The sequence below is a fragment of the Ostrinia nubilalis genome, chromosome 7 (assembly GCF_963855985.1).
Source record: "Ostrinia nubilalis chromosome 7, ilOstNubi1.1, whole genome shotgun sequence".
Taxonomy (NCBI): Eukaryota; Metazoa; Arthropoda; class Insecta; order Lepidoptera; family Crambidae; genus Ostrinia; species Ostrinia nubilalis.
This window is the reverse complement of record NC_087094.1, coordinates 9,979,341-9,996,161: the sequence shown is the minus strand read 5'-3', so window position 1 is coordinate 9,996,161 and position 16,821 is coordinate 9,979,341. Positions and strand designations below refer to the sequence as shown.

General features: G+C 35.6%; 1 protein-coding gene and 1 long non-coding RNA gene across 2 annotated transcripts in view; both read right to left on the bottom strand.

The window, feature by feature from the left end:
* Positions 1-15,418, bottom strand: part of LOC135073262 (carbonic anhydrase-related protein 10-like) — a 37,192-nt gene extending 21,774 nt beyond the window's left edge. The window contains exons 1-2 of the mRNA XM_063967373.1: positions 15,214-15,418; positions 9,104-9,328 (exon numbers count right to left, since the gene is read on the bottom strand). Coding sequence (XP_063823443.1) covers positions 9,104-9,167 — 64 coding nt within the window. The 5' untranslated portion in view covers positions 9,168-9,328; positions 15,214-15,418. The remainder of the gene's footprint in view (positions 1-9,103; positions 9,329-15,213) is intronic.
* Positions 931-3,786, bottom strand: LOC135073613 (uncharacterized). The gene is made up of 3 exons (XR_010257663.1): positions 3,671-3,786; positions 1,704-1,850; positions 931-1,017 (listed from the first exon to the last, which is right to left on the bottom strand). It is a non-coding gene; the product is annotated as an uncharacterized LOC135073613 (long non-coding RNA).
* Positions 15,419-16,821: the final 1,403 nt, after the last annotated feature.

Sequence of the window (16,821 nt, the reverse complement as noted above, 5' to 3'; positions counted from 1 at the left end):
TAATACCACACAATACAAGAAAACAAACAGAAAGAATTATACAAAAGATTCGGCATATTTTAGGTGGTCTTATCGCAATCTCTTCCAGACAACCTTGAGAATAGTTGTTTAGAATAGATTTATATTCTATTTTTCTTTAAATGGATATCTGAATGAATGATACCTTCAGATTATTGCCAAACTTTTAAACACCAAAGCATATTTCAATGATACAATGAATAATATGTGATCAAATGAACTTCAAAGTGAAGTTCGATCATTATTATATGAGTCGCTCCATTCGAAGATATAATATTACCTGGTAGTTCCCCTAGCCTACATGGCAACGACGCACTTAAATTTTTAGAGATAAGTCGAATTTTTTCGACAGACAACAGTAGTTTTTTCGATTTTAGACTGGCAACACTAAGTAATAGTCTACCTTCACTCACTCACTCGCTCTGCTACCTCATTCATTTTAGAGATTGCATTAAGTTCTTAACAAAATCATTAAATTGGGTAGGGTGGGCTGGGTTGTTATATCTTCGAATGGAGCGACTCATATAATAATGATCGAACTTCACTTTGAAGTTCATTTGATCACATATTATATTTCGTCGCTCCATTCTTCAGATATAATATTACCTGGTAGACCTTTAGAGAAATGATTTTGTTAGGACTAAACAATGGTGTATAATGCATATCACAATAAAAAAACATTAATCACATTAACATGTTGGTTTTATTTATTTTTATAAATGAAAATAAAGAAAATACAATTTTTCTTTCTATAATTATTGACTATAGTTATTGTAATCAATATCTAATGATAACAATATAACCATTCGCATAACCAAAAGTATAACTTAAGGGCGAAAACAAACTGATTCCGCAAATACATTTTTTGTAATTATATTTAATCGATAGAATTTTGCAAAAGTGTGATTATTGGTCCACCCAGCTGCTTTACGAATAGTTTCGATGCATACACCCGCGGCACTGGCCGTAGAGGTTGATGCGTGCCGTGTACTGTGCGCACTGAAAATTGAAACATCTATTCCACTCTCGGATAATACTGATTTTAACCATCTACTGATGGTCTGGGGAGAAATCGGTTTATGAGGTTTTTTGAAAGATAGCAGCAAATTATTTGAGTTTCTAATATTTTCTGTACAACTAATATAGTCTTGAAGTACTGTAGCTGGACAAATTTTTAAGTTTTCTTCAAAAAAGGGTAAAAAGAGAAGCGGTTGGTCACGACCAGGCGCTGAAGTTTTAATTATATCTGTGATACTTATTGTGATACCATTAGATAGGACTTTGATGTTATCTAATTTAATTAAGGATAAGGTTTGAACTCTTTGAGCGGTGCATAGTGCTAGAAGAGTCACTAACTTTTTTGTTAGTTTTTCAAGAGTGATCTCTTTGTTTGGATACCAATTTGCTATTAAGGTAAGTACTAATTGCGGATCCCACGTATGGGAGTATTTGGGCTTCAGAGGCTTTGACTTGAAGACACCTTTTAGAAGACGCTTTATGCACTCATTAGAACCTAATTCATTTCCTAGTAACAAAGAGAGAGCAGATCTGTGATTGTTAATAGTTCCATAGCTAGCGCCCTTATGAAATTCTTGGGTCAAAAAAGATATAACTTCAGGGACAGAAGATTGAAAACTGTTTATATGTCTACTCTCACAGAACTGCCACCAGGCTTTATAACTTACATTGTACTGTTTTTTAGTGTTATTTGAGAGTGAAGCTAACATCAGATTTATGGCTTCTGGTGGGATATTGCGGTTTAAAAACGCCTTCCGGAGAGTTTCGCTGCAGCCAATGTAAGATGATGATGCAGTCGGTATGGAGGTGTATTCCTGAAACAGGATTGAAGAAAGTTTTCATCTGGCTTAAAATAAATTATATCGGAAACTAATAAGCGTTTCATTAGCGGATACCATGGCTGTGATGGCCACTTAGGGAAAACTAAGATGCCTACAGCTTGGTCATGGATAATTTTCTGTAAACACTTCAGTAGTAAGGGAAAAGGGGGAAACGCGTAGAAATAATAATCTTTCCAGGAAATGGTAAATGCATCTACACATAAAGCATCAGGGTCTGGAAACCATGAAACATAAGTTTCGCATTTGGCATTGATGCGGGAAGCGAATAAATCAATATTGGGTTTACCAAGTTTAAAAACAATTTTTCCAAACACATCGTCTGTCAATCCCCATTCTGTGTCAGGGTTTTGTTTTCTAGATTCAATATCAGCCTCTTTATTATCTTTAGTATTAATATACGAACCAAATAATGTTATATTACGCTTCTCGCACCATTGCCAAATTTGTCTGGATAGGTCATTCAAATGGGGGAATTGTATGCCTCCCATTCGGTTAATATAGCTAAGAGCTGTAGTATTATCGATACGCAATAAGATTGCACAATTTGTTACGTTTCGAGCAATGGTTTTTAATGCCAAGTAAATTGCTAACAACTCTAAGTAATTTATATGTAATGATCTTTCATTCGTTTTCCATGCTCCATGCACCCGAGTATTTTTACAGGAAGCCCCCCAACCTGTCTTAGATGCGTCTGTAAAGATTTCGAATTCAAAATTCGTGACATTTAAATCGTTTTTACATTTAAAAACTTGTTGGTCCCACCAGTTCAGATCATTCAAAATACACTCGGGAAGTTTCACTTTTGAATTGTAATTGTTATTATTATTATTTAACATCAGATATTTTTGTCTTTCTAATGTTTTGGTGTACAAAAAACCGTACTTGACTGCTGGACAAGCTGCTACTAGTACTCCTATAAGCTGAGAAAATTCCCTAATTGTGCATGTGGGCAGTTTAGAAAACCTTTGTATTAATTGTGCAATCTTTTTGCGTTTTTCGTCGGGCAGTGAGATAGTCAAGTTTGTGGTATCAAAATAAAAGCCTAAGAACTTACATTTCTGTTTAGGTTCTAAACAGCTTTTGTCGGTATTGATTATGAATCCGAGGTCAGTTAGTAATTGCAGGGTCTTCTTTACATTATTTAGACACTCATTATAATCGCAACCGATACAAAGTATGTCATCAAGGTAGATGACGGATTGAAAACCTTGATTCCTAAGAAATTTTACTATTTCTTTCATGATTTTTGTAAAAATTCTAGGTGCTATGCAAAGACCATAGGGCATTGCGTTAAATTCGTACGTAGTCAAATTTGATTTAGGATTTTCGAACTGAAAACGTAAATATTTTCGGAAACTCATATTTACAGGTACTAATAAATATGCCTCTTTAAGGTCGATTGTAGCTAAAAAGCAATCTTTCGAAATTAATTTTGCAACTGTTCTATGGTCTTCCATCTTAAAATGTGATTTGGTTATATATCGGTTTAAAGATTTAAGGTTTAGAATAAACCGCTTATCGCCGTTGGGTTTCGGTGCTAAGAATATCTTTGAGATGTACTGATCGACATCGGGCTTACATATGGATACGGCACCCAAGTCTAAAAGTTTTTGAATAGCGAGTACCATATCACATTTTTCTTGTGCACTAAAAGTAGGGCTAACAAAATCGGTTTGACAAAAATCTTTTTCGAATGGAATGTCAATACCGTATCTAATCCAGTTAAGAATTTGACTATTATTAGTAATATTAAGCCAATGTTTATAAAAATATTGAAGCCTTCCTGCATGTACCTGAGATGGTCCTACGTCTGGTGATGAGGTTGCCGAGACGTCCCCCGAGTCTTGGTTTGTTGATAAGGTTTTGGTTGTGATTGCGCTTGAGATGTCTGCGTAGAGGTTTGTTGACCCCGTGGGTTGGTTCTCTTGTAACCTCCGCGCCCCCCCCCCTGTTCTGCGAAAAACGAGGAGGGCCCTGCCAGTTTCCCTGGCTGTTGGCCCGAGTTACAGTTTGGGCTACGGATGGTTTAGGAGTAACCGTATTCTTTTTTATTTGTTGACTCTGAGTCGTGATAGCTTTTGAAGCCTTGATTTTTTCGGATAAATTATTACCATATAGGGTGTCGTCGCGTTCCGCGACTTGAATCAATTGCAAGAAACCTTTGTCTAAGCAGGGGGTGATGAATTTTTTCCTTGTTTCGGTTTGTTGGTGATGCAGATCTGACAGTAAGCGACAACCGTCACTGATACATTTTATTGCTTCGATCTTTTTATCAGATGTAAGCAACGTGTTAAGGCCTCTATTAATGGCAGATATGCCTACTCCTAATTGATTTTGCGAATAGCAAATTTTTTTGTCTCGAAATCTCCCGGTTTCGGGAATGGCAGCCATAATTTCGGGATTTAAAGTCGGTGACTTTAGAAGGGGACAATTTTCGGGTATAAGGTAATCCTTTAATAATTTATCGCGGTTTTCTTTTAATAAACCCTTTTTTAACAAAGGTGTCCATATTTTAGCTAAGCTATCGTGGATTTTTTCGCCAAAATCTGGGGATTCATCAACGATTTCCCCTAGGGCCGCTAATATATTGGGATCTAACTCTGGGGTGATCGGGGGTGGCTCTTCTGCGCTGGGCGCAGAGGCTGGTTCCGCTACATTAGGCAGTTCGACGGTTTCCTCGGTGTTGGGGATATCTGCAGGTACTTCAGGAGCGCAAACATCCACCAACTCCTCGACCGATGATGCATCGTCTTCTTCTGGAGGATGCCCCTCGATTTCCTCGGGGTTAACGATGTCAGCGTCTGTAGACAAGACATGACTTGGTTAATTTTATCACTATTTACATAATTCTAATTTTAGAATATGTTTATCGTGATGATGCTAAGCCTTCGTGTTGTTATCGCGAACAACCTCCCGGTATCATTCCCGTATCATTGATACAAACTAGTTTTTTGCCATTGTGTTAACATCGCGGTCAACCTCCAGGCATGAGTATGGCCTAAATTATTATTATAGATAATATTAACCATCGTGTTACCATCTCGGGCAACCTCCCGGTATTTTTTCTTTAATAATAGAACTGGATTAATATAATTGAATAATTAATTTCACCACTTTTGTAACACACAAAAAAAAATGTGGGTAGGATAGTAGGTACTTACTATTTTCTGGTTCCGAATCCGATGCGGTAAGGCATGTTAACCTTCGTTTCTTCTGCAACTTCTCAATCTTTTTGAGATATTTTTCAATTTTTTCTTCGGCACTGCGTTTAGACATACCTAATTGTTTTTTAACTATTTTTCCTACAATAATACTTATTTAGCACTTTAGAGAGAACGTCCGTTCGTTGCCACGCACTTTAAAGGAATGAGGTAGCAGAGCGAGTGAGTGAGTGAAGGTAGACTATTACTTAGTGTTGCCAGTCTAAAATCGAAAAAACTACTGTTGTCTGTCGAAAAAATTCGACTTATCTCTAAAAATTTAAGTGCGTCGTTGCCATGTAGGCTAGGGGAACTACCAGGTAATATTATATCTGAAGAATGGAGCGACGAAATATAATTAATACAAGTAAAACTTTATGTTTTACAAGCAACTGAAACTCAAAGTGTTTTGCAATTAAAATGAGCAGGCAATATAACCTTTCCCGAATCCAATGTGGGAGTCCTTTTCCTAAAAATAGAACAATACTTAGTTTGTAACATCAATGAATGTAATAATTTAACTTTTGCGGCGTTATTGTCTTTGATTGTGGTTATGATTGTTTTGTTATTCCACAGTCTACAAATCTTAATTGTAACAGGTGTTAGGTTAAGTAACTTTTGACTTTTAGGCTATATTTGTTAAAGATAACATTTTATATTTAAATCAATGTTTATGCATAAGTAATCTTAAAGACAAAAAGAGGATATTGGAGATACTACGTAATATACATAATTATTATCACGAAACAGATAGAGCGCTAATTACTTACATGCATTTTTCTTTAGATTTTTTTTAAGTTTGTAAAAATGTACCCTATTATTTAATAGGTATTAGATACAGATAAGATCAAATACAAAACCCTCCACAAAGTAACTTACCTACAGAAGTTTTACAGCTGCGCTTAAATCATAACGCTGCTGTTTAAATCATAATTTTGTGTTTTGAGTAAATTCCTTTATTTCATTCCAGATAACAGTTGCACAAAGAAATATGGCTTGTAGCTTATGAAACAGCGTTTTCGTATGATACGGTCAACCATTAAGTTCCCGTTCGATTTTGAGCTTTACGGTTAAGAAAATAAGTTTTTGCAATGTAAATGCGCACTTTGCCGCCTGTAAGACGGCGCAGTCAAGTTACGTATTCCACTCGTACTCCGTACGGGCGCAAGTGAACCCCTACCTATGCAAATTTCGAGCTATTGCATTTGAGCTCTACGAGTATCTTTAAGCGGTTGTCGTACTATAGATATTCTTTTAGTTATTATTTTAAATTGAATGAGACGCGACCCTTTCAAGATGCTATTCGATCTAGAAGAAAGTCCATCCGTAGTCCTGGAAAAATGTCGCCTGTGAAAATGTTAAATTCACCTTAACTACGAAACGAACAATATCGCTATCGTAATAACCACGTCATGGCATTTTAATGATGATAGGTGATATGACAGTCCGTGATAATTTATCATGGGACCAGCGTGTTAAAATGCTATGAATAAAATTAATCGGTAACCAACTGTAAAATCGTGCTAAAGCTTGAATTGCTTGTATTTTTGAGTTGTAAAGGCAAGAACCTATTTATTATTGAGCGGACTTATCTAAGTTAAATCTTAAAGCGTAATTATTTTGAAGCTCATTCAAAAATGTAAAGAACGTTTATCAAAATATTGTTTAGTAAGATCCAAAACCGTCTCTACAATATTAAACTTTATAAAACAGGAGCGACGAAGTATTAATAAAGTTCCTTGTACTTATCCCGGCTGCACTAGAGGGGGTTATTGTTTAAATGAAGTGCATAGGTTGGGGTGAAATCGTAATTCAAATTTTAGTGCTGCTAAGGACAATATTCGGTGGGGCAAAGTTAAATTAAAGTCGCGGGATTTGGCTGGCCGGTGAGCTTAGGCCGGCCGCCACCTGCGCCACTGAAAACACAATTTGTGGCCGCCTTTGTGCCCTGTATACATTATGCAATGTAAGTAATTCCATAAAAACACTCCGAGCCCAGTCGTCTAAATTCATTTGGGTGACGTTTACTGAGATGAGTGTGCGTGCTTTCAATCTTGTGTAAGAGTTGAGTAACGTTGATTTGAGGTAGGTATACATTTGTATCAAGTAATGTTTTTGAGAGTAAACACTAGGTAACTTGTCATCTTCAGTAACATTTATGGAAATGCTATGAAAGTAACTTAAAATCTCAAGTAAAGTAAAAAGAATAAGGCATTTGTGTATTTTGTAACACAAATAAAGCCAACTATACATACGTATGTATAATGTTGACAGCTAAGTAGGTACTTAATAATTTACAGCCTTTATATTAAACTGTACATTTACACCCAATGCCTTAAATTGTAAGCATGATAAGATCCTACTACTGAAAATTGTGTCTATGAACTGAAATATTTCCCCCAAAAAATGGTATCGGCAGCCGTCTTAGATTAACGGCGTGTAAATAAAGGAGTGTGAAACAATGGGAGAGCAAACATGGCCGTAAAGCACGTCACAGTGCCCTATATATAATCAGCTTAGTGATAAATTGGCAAACAGCACGCGAGCTACGCAGCTGCTTCCGGGCGAGCGGCGCCGCGCGCGGACGCCTGTCTCGCGCCTAATGCCGTGTTGTGAGCAAACATTGTTACTTTGTTACTTAGTTTAGAGGTATTGATTGATTCGGGCGCAAAAAAAGATGGGTTTGTCAATATAGGAAATGTTAGAAATTATATGTACGTAATTGCTACGGGTCATACGGGTGTGACGTGAAATGTCTGAAAGTTGCTAATGATTACTGGAGTTAAATGCTTAAGCTTCCGGCGAACGGCGCCGCGCGCGGACGCCTGTCTCGCGCCTAATGCCGTGTTGTAAGCAAACATTGTTACTTAGTTTGGAGGTATTGATTGATTCGGGCGCAAAAACAGATGGGTTTGTCAATATAGGAAACGTTAGAAATTATAATTGCTTTGCTACAGGTGTGACGTGAAATGTCTGAAAGTTGCTAATTATTACTGGAGTTACGCTTATGCTTTCGACGAGGGGCGCCGCGTGCGGACGCCTGTCTCGCACCTAATGCCGTGTTCTGACAGCAAACATTGTTACTTTCTTACTTATTTTGGAGATATTGATTGATTCGGGCGCAAAAAAGATGGGTTTGTCAATAGGGAAAGTTAGACATCATAATTTAATTGCCACGGGTGTGATGTGAAATGTCTGAAAGTTGTTATTTACTGGAGTTATGCTTATGAAACATACTACGTAATCCTAGATGAAAAAGAGTAAGTAACAATCAATCTAAAGTATTAAAGAGTCTTATTGCTTAAAAACTCGTATGTCATTTATTGTTTGAGAAAAATGACTGCTGAACAGAACTGAAAGTAGGTAGGTACGTAATTTCATAAAAATGTAAATACAAATATTACTGTTCTATACTATCAGTGAACTCATACTGATCGTATGAGAAGCTGAAAATTGTTATTATGTCGATCTTCGAAACATAAAGGGCTTTCCAAATTACAATATCGTATTAACATTGTACAAATCGCTACAATCCCGCAATTACAGGGAAGTAAACAAGCTTCGAAAACTCTGGCATAACCTAATAATCACTTAACTGTCAAATTACTACAAAATCGCGAGCATATTTGCGCTCACGCTCAAGGCGTACCTACAAGGAGTCAAGGAATTAATGATTAGTTTTGCTTACAAGGCCACACTAAAACTACACAAGTGAGTTTAATGCTGAATCAAAGGGCAAATTCCTTTGATTTACAATTAAGTATGAAATTGACGTTTTCTTCTTCAATAGCTAATCAAAAACAGCTCTTCCTAAGTGGTGTCCATTACAAAAGTATGAATATCTTTTTACAAGTGTAAATTTTCAAACATTTTCCTTATTAGATTAATTTTGTTTTAATCTACCCACAAAATTAAAAAAAAAAACAGATTTGTGGTTCTAAAATTATCAGAAATGTTTGTATGGGAAAATGAATTTCCTCAAATTCTTCATAAAAAACGGCAATTTCATACTGGAACACTTAATACCTGCGAAGGAGAATAATATCTGCAACAGTGCCGACGCTATAGCCGCTCCGAGGAGGCTGTGCATTGTCTATGACACGCTCTCTCGCCCCGACATTGGATATTCGTCTATGACACTTTCGCGCTCACAGATACCCCTTTCTTTAGCTTTTTCATTGTAAAAAATAACTTATAATGAATGGTGACTTATTTTGTGCTCTCGTCTAGTCTTCTTCGTTCTCATTTTACCTGGAAAAAAAATGTTTCATTAGGATGATGCTGTTAATCATAAACACACAAAGTTCGATGCAATAACAGATTTAAATAAATAAAAAAACGAGTATCCTGTTCCTCAAAAAATCGTCAATTATAAAAAGTGTCACAAACTAAACTCATTTTGAAGGATATTTGACGAAGATATGTAATAGGTACTGCATTAATTAAATATTCATAATCTCTGCCAATCCTAAAGAAAAAGTACTTCACAAGCGCTGTGTTGAGAGGCAACTTGACATTCTATCATAATAATTGAAACGCTCGTTAAAACTCTTGACATAATTAAGGCCGGCTTAAATTCTTAGAGTTTCATTCGAGGATCTACAATCCAATCTTATTTCTCGATAGAATTCTAAGATGCGATTGCATAAACATGTGTCTGCTTCACAAATACGTGGAAAGTCACTCTCGAATCGGATTCGAGCTAACACTCGATGCATCGGCAACTGGCTTTCCGATGTTTGTGAATAGAGAGTTTGATCTGGCTTCGTCTTTTATCGACGGCACCTTGTAGATGCCAAGCCGATGTCCTTATACTAAGCACTGGGAATGTTCGAAGTAGTTTTGAATCCCAACTAATATTATAAATGCGAAAGTAACTCTGTCTGTCTGTCTGTCTGTTACGCTTTCCCGCTTAAACCTCGCAACCGATTTTGATGAAATTTGGCATAGAGATAGTTTGAGTCCCGGGAAAGAACATAGGATAGTTTTTATCCCGGTTTTTGAAACAGGGACGCGCGCGATAAAGTTTTTCTGTGACAGACAAAATTCCACGCGGGCGAAGCCGCGGGCGGAAAGCTAGTATTCTATAAAAAAGTAAAACTCGCAATTTCATTTGAAGTAAAAAAAAGTTCTTCGGAATTTTTCTTTGGTTGATGCCCCTTATGGTGTTTTCTTGTACTTATTTAAATAGGTATAGTTACTTTTTTATTTCTTAATTTGTACAATATTATATTAACTGTAGAGAATAAAGCTTCATTAAATACAGCTTTCATACTCGTATTATTAAAATTGCGAAATTATCAAATTAGCCATAAGCAGTGTTGCGTTTAGAACGTTGGAATCCGCGTTAATTTGTATTCATGAATATAATCTGATTCTCTTTTGTCTACTGTCTGTTGCTTATTAATTAGGGTTGTTTTGGTTAACCCTACCTCGCAATTGCGTAAGACACGTTATAGCGCCGTTAAAATAAAATAAAACCGTTAAGATAAGATCTAAAAGATAGCCAGCTTGAAACAATTGAAACTTTTGAGGCATTAACAGTGTTTGCGCTGCTGGTTCACTGATAATGGAAATTTGATATGTCGCAGCCGATGTAACATTCGAATGTCGGTCTGGTTTGTTCGCCTCATCGTATAAATAAGCGTAAAGTGGTGAGGTATCACGCGAACCGGTCATTAACCCTGCTCACGGTGTGGTAATGGAGGAGTGGGTGTCATTGCGACCGCGACCGAACACTTCGGCACCACGAATGTCAGGGAAACTATCATTAACGCGGATAAACTTCTATATCGTAGCACCCAAGTCACACTTCATCCACTTCATATTTTAATATGCTAATAAATGATTAATAAAGTAATTGTAAATTCAGGGTCTTTAAGGTGTTGAAAGTTTAATTGGAGCACTCGCTTCATATTTTAAAGGCCTGTTACCTCAGTATCGCTATTTACTCGAATAATTCGTATCTAATGTTACAGAATAATTAAGTGAGAATGAGATACGTTTATTACATGAACCATCGATACTCAACCCCGGGCGTGCTCTATTAAATTATTTTTAGAAGATAATTATTTAAGTGTGTAAATTTTGATATGGTTAAACATAATAGCTTTGTAATTTATTAGAATTTCGTAGAAATAATATCCATTGAACCACGTTAAACTGTGCTGTAACTGACATCGAATTTTCTATACTAAAACAAGAATTTTTGTCACTGCTTATGTCTCCTTAAATACACCGGTTATTATTTATTCATTTTTAAATAAGTACGTATTATTTAGTTAATCCCAACTAATATTATAAATGCGAAAGTAACTCTGTCTGTCTGTCTGTCTGTTACGCTTTCCCGCTTAAACCTCGCAACCGATTTTGATGAAATTTGGCATAGAGATAGTTTGAGTCCCGGGAAAGAACATAGGATAGTATTTATCCCGGTTTTTGAAACAGGGACGCGCGCGATAAAGTTTTTCTGTGACAGACAAAATTCCACGCGGGCGAAGCCGCGGGCGGAAAGCTAGTGTACATATAAATGGATATACAATATTTTAGACTTAAGAAACACAATACAGGAGCTATGTGACGAGTTAATTTTGAGAACTTTATGAGTTCATAATGGGATTGACACTGTACAAAAGTTATTTATTTAACCTTAATGAATATAATGCCGAACGTTCATTAGTCCGAAAACAAAATAAAGCGTGAAGCAACGCAGCAAAAGTGAATTACGGGACGCATTTGCACAGCGCGGTAGAAACTTTCAGTTATACAAAAGCAGTTATAGCACCAGTTATAGCACTTATAGCTTGTTAAGCCCGTTAATTAATGATACGGTCGCATAAAAATAACTTGCAAAACGTAAACTCGTGTGCAAATGTTGGCGATAAAAGTAAATAACGTTATTATGGCTGAGTGTTCAATGTAATCAGGAGTAATTTACTTTTATAAATATTTTTTTAAAGGCGAAATCAAAATGTAATTTTACTTCTTTCGTTTTAAACTTTAGCTTTTCAATTGATATAGCTTTACCTTGAGTATCAAATCTTTGATGATAATAACGACTAAGACCCGATTTGACCAAACATGTTATAGTACGTATAATAGAAAGGGTACTTTGAGCCTCGCAAACCATCAAAGAGTGGGTTCGTTTAGCCAGTGAGAGCAAAAATCTTCCACGGCCAGACCTTATCGAGCGTCGAAATAATATTGGTAAGTATCTTATAATGGATAATTTTTTTGTCAGTTGTAAAATGAAGCAGATTTTTATAAAATTTGATAGACTATCTTATAAATTATACGGGATAGCTATGTTTAATTCGATTTTTAGTGTTATTATATTTTTTATTAAAAAAGGCACCTATCCTATGCCTAATTTTTTTTGGGTAAAGATGCCCTTAGGACCATGTCCCATGCACCTAGGGGCATCCTAACCTGCTCTTTTTGTCACAGGTAGCAAGTAAGAAGAAAAAAAGAATGTAGTACGGCTAACCTTATGAAAGTAATAAATAGGGTGCCCTTCTGATCGAATAACCTTTTTACCCGACTGCGCTAGAAGAAGGGTTATGTTTTTCGGGTGGATGTATGTATTATTTTTAATAAAAAATATTAAATTTCATTTTTAATTAACAGTCTAAGTAATAATACTTGGCTTGCTTGATTTCAAAATGCATTTTTGATCCTTAGAATTCAAAAACTGTATTAACGAGTCATCTATTCCTGCATCAGGCATCTATCCTTTAAAGAAATCATACAGTGAGTCTTCTATCCCCCACATTAGGCGTCTATCCCACTTTTAAGAGGTCAATTAAAATGGTATTTACTCAGAATCGGTATAACTTAAACTAAAATAATTATGATAATATCATAGACGAAAGACCAAAGTTTACAGATACTAAGATTAAATTGTTGATAAAAACTTACTGACTGAGTTACAGAGCTGTTTCAAAAAGTGGGGCATCTATCCTGGACTTACCCTAGGCCTAGGATGCGCGCCGCGATAAGTGGTTATCACGGCATTTTTTCGTTTTCGCCCATACATTTTGGCATCGATAAAGTATATCACGACGTATTTTCAGTATTGGAAATATGTCAAAACTGACGATTTATTCTGAGATTAATATTTACTCTTGTTTGGTCGAATCCACCCTTAGTTATCTAATCTTTTTTTCTAACGAGGCCAGCCATTAGGTGGGCGGGGCTGTGATCCAGTCGTTTATGGTCAAGGTTAGATTAAACCATTATAAGGCTTACATTTAATTTTTACGTTTAGTTTAATATGTTAATTATTATTGTTGTATCTTTCTTCTATTTGTCGCAATCATCATTAAGAATATTACTATTTCTATAAAAAACTAAACTCAGTTGAAATTATCTATTGCAGTAACTACAACAATACAAGCCGGGGCTCGAACGTAGAAGCTCACTCGTTTTATTCCTTGCATTTTCGTAACTGAAATACGCATATTAATAAACTACGAACGTATACCATAATATCCGCACGGTGTCTATTACAGAGACATTAAAAGCGTCGATTTTTAAAACTATACAAAAAGATGAATGGAACGGCTCCGCCATTGCGGAGTGGAATGTCAGGGAAATATTTTTTGAAAAGGTCCGCTTTTTCAAAGCTACGTCGTCGTCGTATTGAATGCGTTTTAATGAAAAAACATGCGCCGATTCGCAACAGTCAAGGGAATTAAAACCCACCCGTGCCTCGCTCCCAAATGCATCGGTCGGAATTTTCATTTGTCCGAATATTATTTTCGGCGAAGATTTTACCAGCGTTTACTTTGTAAGCAAATATGTGCGTTCGATCCATTTGTTTTAGTGATTTGAATGGTTTGGAACGTTGGAATCTAAAAAGTTTTTTAATAACTTTAGTGTATAGTTATTGGAATTTTGCGATGAGTTGTACAGTTGTACACATATTAGTTTGGATTGATATAACAGTTCAAAGATTCTAAAATTGTAGTTACCTATATTACTTTTCAGTTTTCTTATTTATATTGTCCGTAAGCTCCTTTGGTTTATAACCTGGTCAAGGAATTGTTTTTTTTTAACTAGTTTTTAAGTACAGCTTAGACCTAGAGCAAACCCGTTTTCGGTTTGGCGGTTTTAACGTATTATGCGTCATTATATTCTTATTTTTTTGTGCTTAATAATCAAATAATAATTAAATATTTTAAATATAATTACTCTTTGAAGTACAATTATTTTGTATAGAATCATAACAACTCGTCTCTACGAGCTATGTGCGGATGCGGGCAGCGCAGGACCGTTCATTGTGGAAAACCTTGGGGGAGGCCTTTGTCCAGCAGTGGACGTCATTTGGCTGAAACGAAACGAAACATAACAACTCAAAAAGCTTTTATTTAATAAAATACTTTTTATTTTAATTAATTGTAGTAAATAATTAAATTAAACATGTTATATTTTAAGCCCAGCCAAAATATATTTTTGTAAGTACCAAATTATATTGCAATGAAAAAATATGAATAATTTACATGTAGAAGAGAAAATAAAAGGAATGCTCTACATTTTCAACATTTAAAAAAAATATAAACGAGTAACTAAGATAAATAAATAACTTTGATTATTCAATTTTAATATTATTACACTTTTTTCTCATGACTAGATACAATGTTTAAATTATTAACATTATTTAAATTTTTAAAGAAAAACTACTATACTATACTACCTACAATATTTGAGTACTTTTTTCTTCAAAAATATGAATTAACCAGATTTACGTAAGTTCTACATAAAGTTGGAAGAGGGAAAAAAGTTTAAAGTATTAAGTAGGTATAATTTTATTTTTGGACTTATCAAATCTTTAGTTCATTTCTATTTGCAATAAAAAACCTTCAGAAATGTAAGCTTTAATTAAATTTCTACGTTTATAAATGGCTCAAGCTGAAGGTATACTCTATCTTTATCTACTTTGTTTCAAGATTTACTTATTAAAAATACAAAGTAGGCCAAGGATACAAAGTTCAGTGTACCCATTAATATTTTAGAATGTAGATTTCTAAGTACTTATACAGTGAAAGAAATTATTTTTTAAAACATAACTAGATCTAGTTCAGTAATTTTCTGATTTAAAACATCTAGGAAAGATAACAAAACTTGTTGGTACATACTTGAAACTGCAGTCGAAAAGTCGCTTTCTCAAAAATCTTATCACTCAAACATGTTACTAACTAAAACAGTTTCAGTATTAACTAGAAATAACTTTTTATAAGGCTGAATCAACGTTCTATGTGTTACGTATCGAGTTACGAAAGTTGTCGGAAAGTTCGCGCCAGACCGCGCTAGCCTGAGCTCGGGACTCGTGCTCTCGCCAGCATCAGCGCTGCGCGACTGAAGCCTCCGAACGCCGATCTACACGCTCCTACTGCCTACCTTTCAAGTTTTCCGCGATCATTCCATGCCAAAACGTTCTAAACACACAGTTATACAAACGAAATTCAGTTCTATGTGCTCTTCAATAAGGTTCTCAACAAATTTTGGTTAGAAGGACTTACTTCTATGTCCTGTACGCTATCCGCAAGGTGCTTTCTGCTTATTATAAAAGGCATTATGTGAAAGCCGGATTGCTCCACGACTCTGAACTCACTAGTAGAGGGTTCAAGGTCATTTTTGTGTCAAAAAGGATGTGGACGAGCAGCCTGAAAACGCGTGAATTTTTCCGTGCGCGACAGGGACAGCTACAGTTTTTCGCGACAAAGGGTACGGCCTACGTGATCTCAGTGGAGGGGATGATCTTAAAATGTTCTTAGAATCAGCGAGGATGGAAAAGTGTTTTGCCAAAACAGGCATTGATGTAGATGTGCTTGTACACTAGTCGATGTGGACCGTTCGCAAACATTTGCCGAAGCAGACAAAATTTAAACGGCAGCTGTATTAAAATACATACACGTATTAAACATAACTGCATAGTCTCATTCATAATACATTAGTACTGGGAGCAGGCTCTCAAAGGACCTAACTCGAAGCAAATGTTGTTTATTTTGTTAGGAAAGAAAGCTTGTATACAACGGAGAAACGCCACATGTCAGAACATGAATAAAACAAGAGCTATGCTTCAGACTTTCAAAAGTTTCAGCTAGAATTTTTCAAAGCGATATCAACATTTCTCATGATGTAAGTCGGTCGTTAACGTGAAGTTGACTCAATAATATTTATCCACTTCCTATCGTTCCTAATAAAACAAAACCTATTAAAATATTTATTTTCAGTCACAGGACAACAAGTTAAATCAAATGCATATTGCAATGAAATAATAGATTAGGCACATTTTTTATCACATTAGTAAAAATATTTTTAGGTAACATAATAAGACATCGATTTTTCGTCTATTTCAACAAAAATCGTGTAATTTATAGGTAATACAAAGAGTAACTTAATCGCTCACTTTAACACCGAGTAGAAAAGTAATTTGCAGAACGACCAAATAAATATTAAGGCTTGGTATTTCTGCTAAAGTAGGTATTTCGCGCTGTCAAAATCTGCGCGCGCAATACTTCGCCGAAGACAGCGCGCCAAAGAGCTCTCGCGGCTACACAGTATAGAAATACGCAGTTTAGAAATACGCAGTTGGTTAGGTTAGGTTGACTTCCTTCCGTTCAAGCGTCACACTCACAGCACTTTCTAATACAAATCATATCCAAGTGATACAAATTAAAACAACTTTCAAAATTTTTGGGAATATATTTTAGAATCGAATAAATATAGAATATAACTGCCAA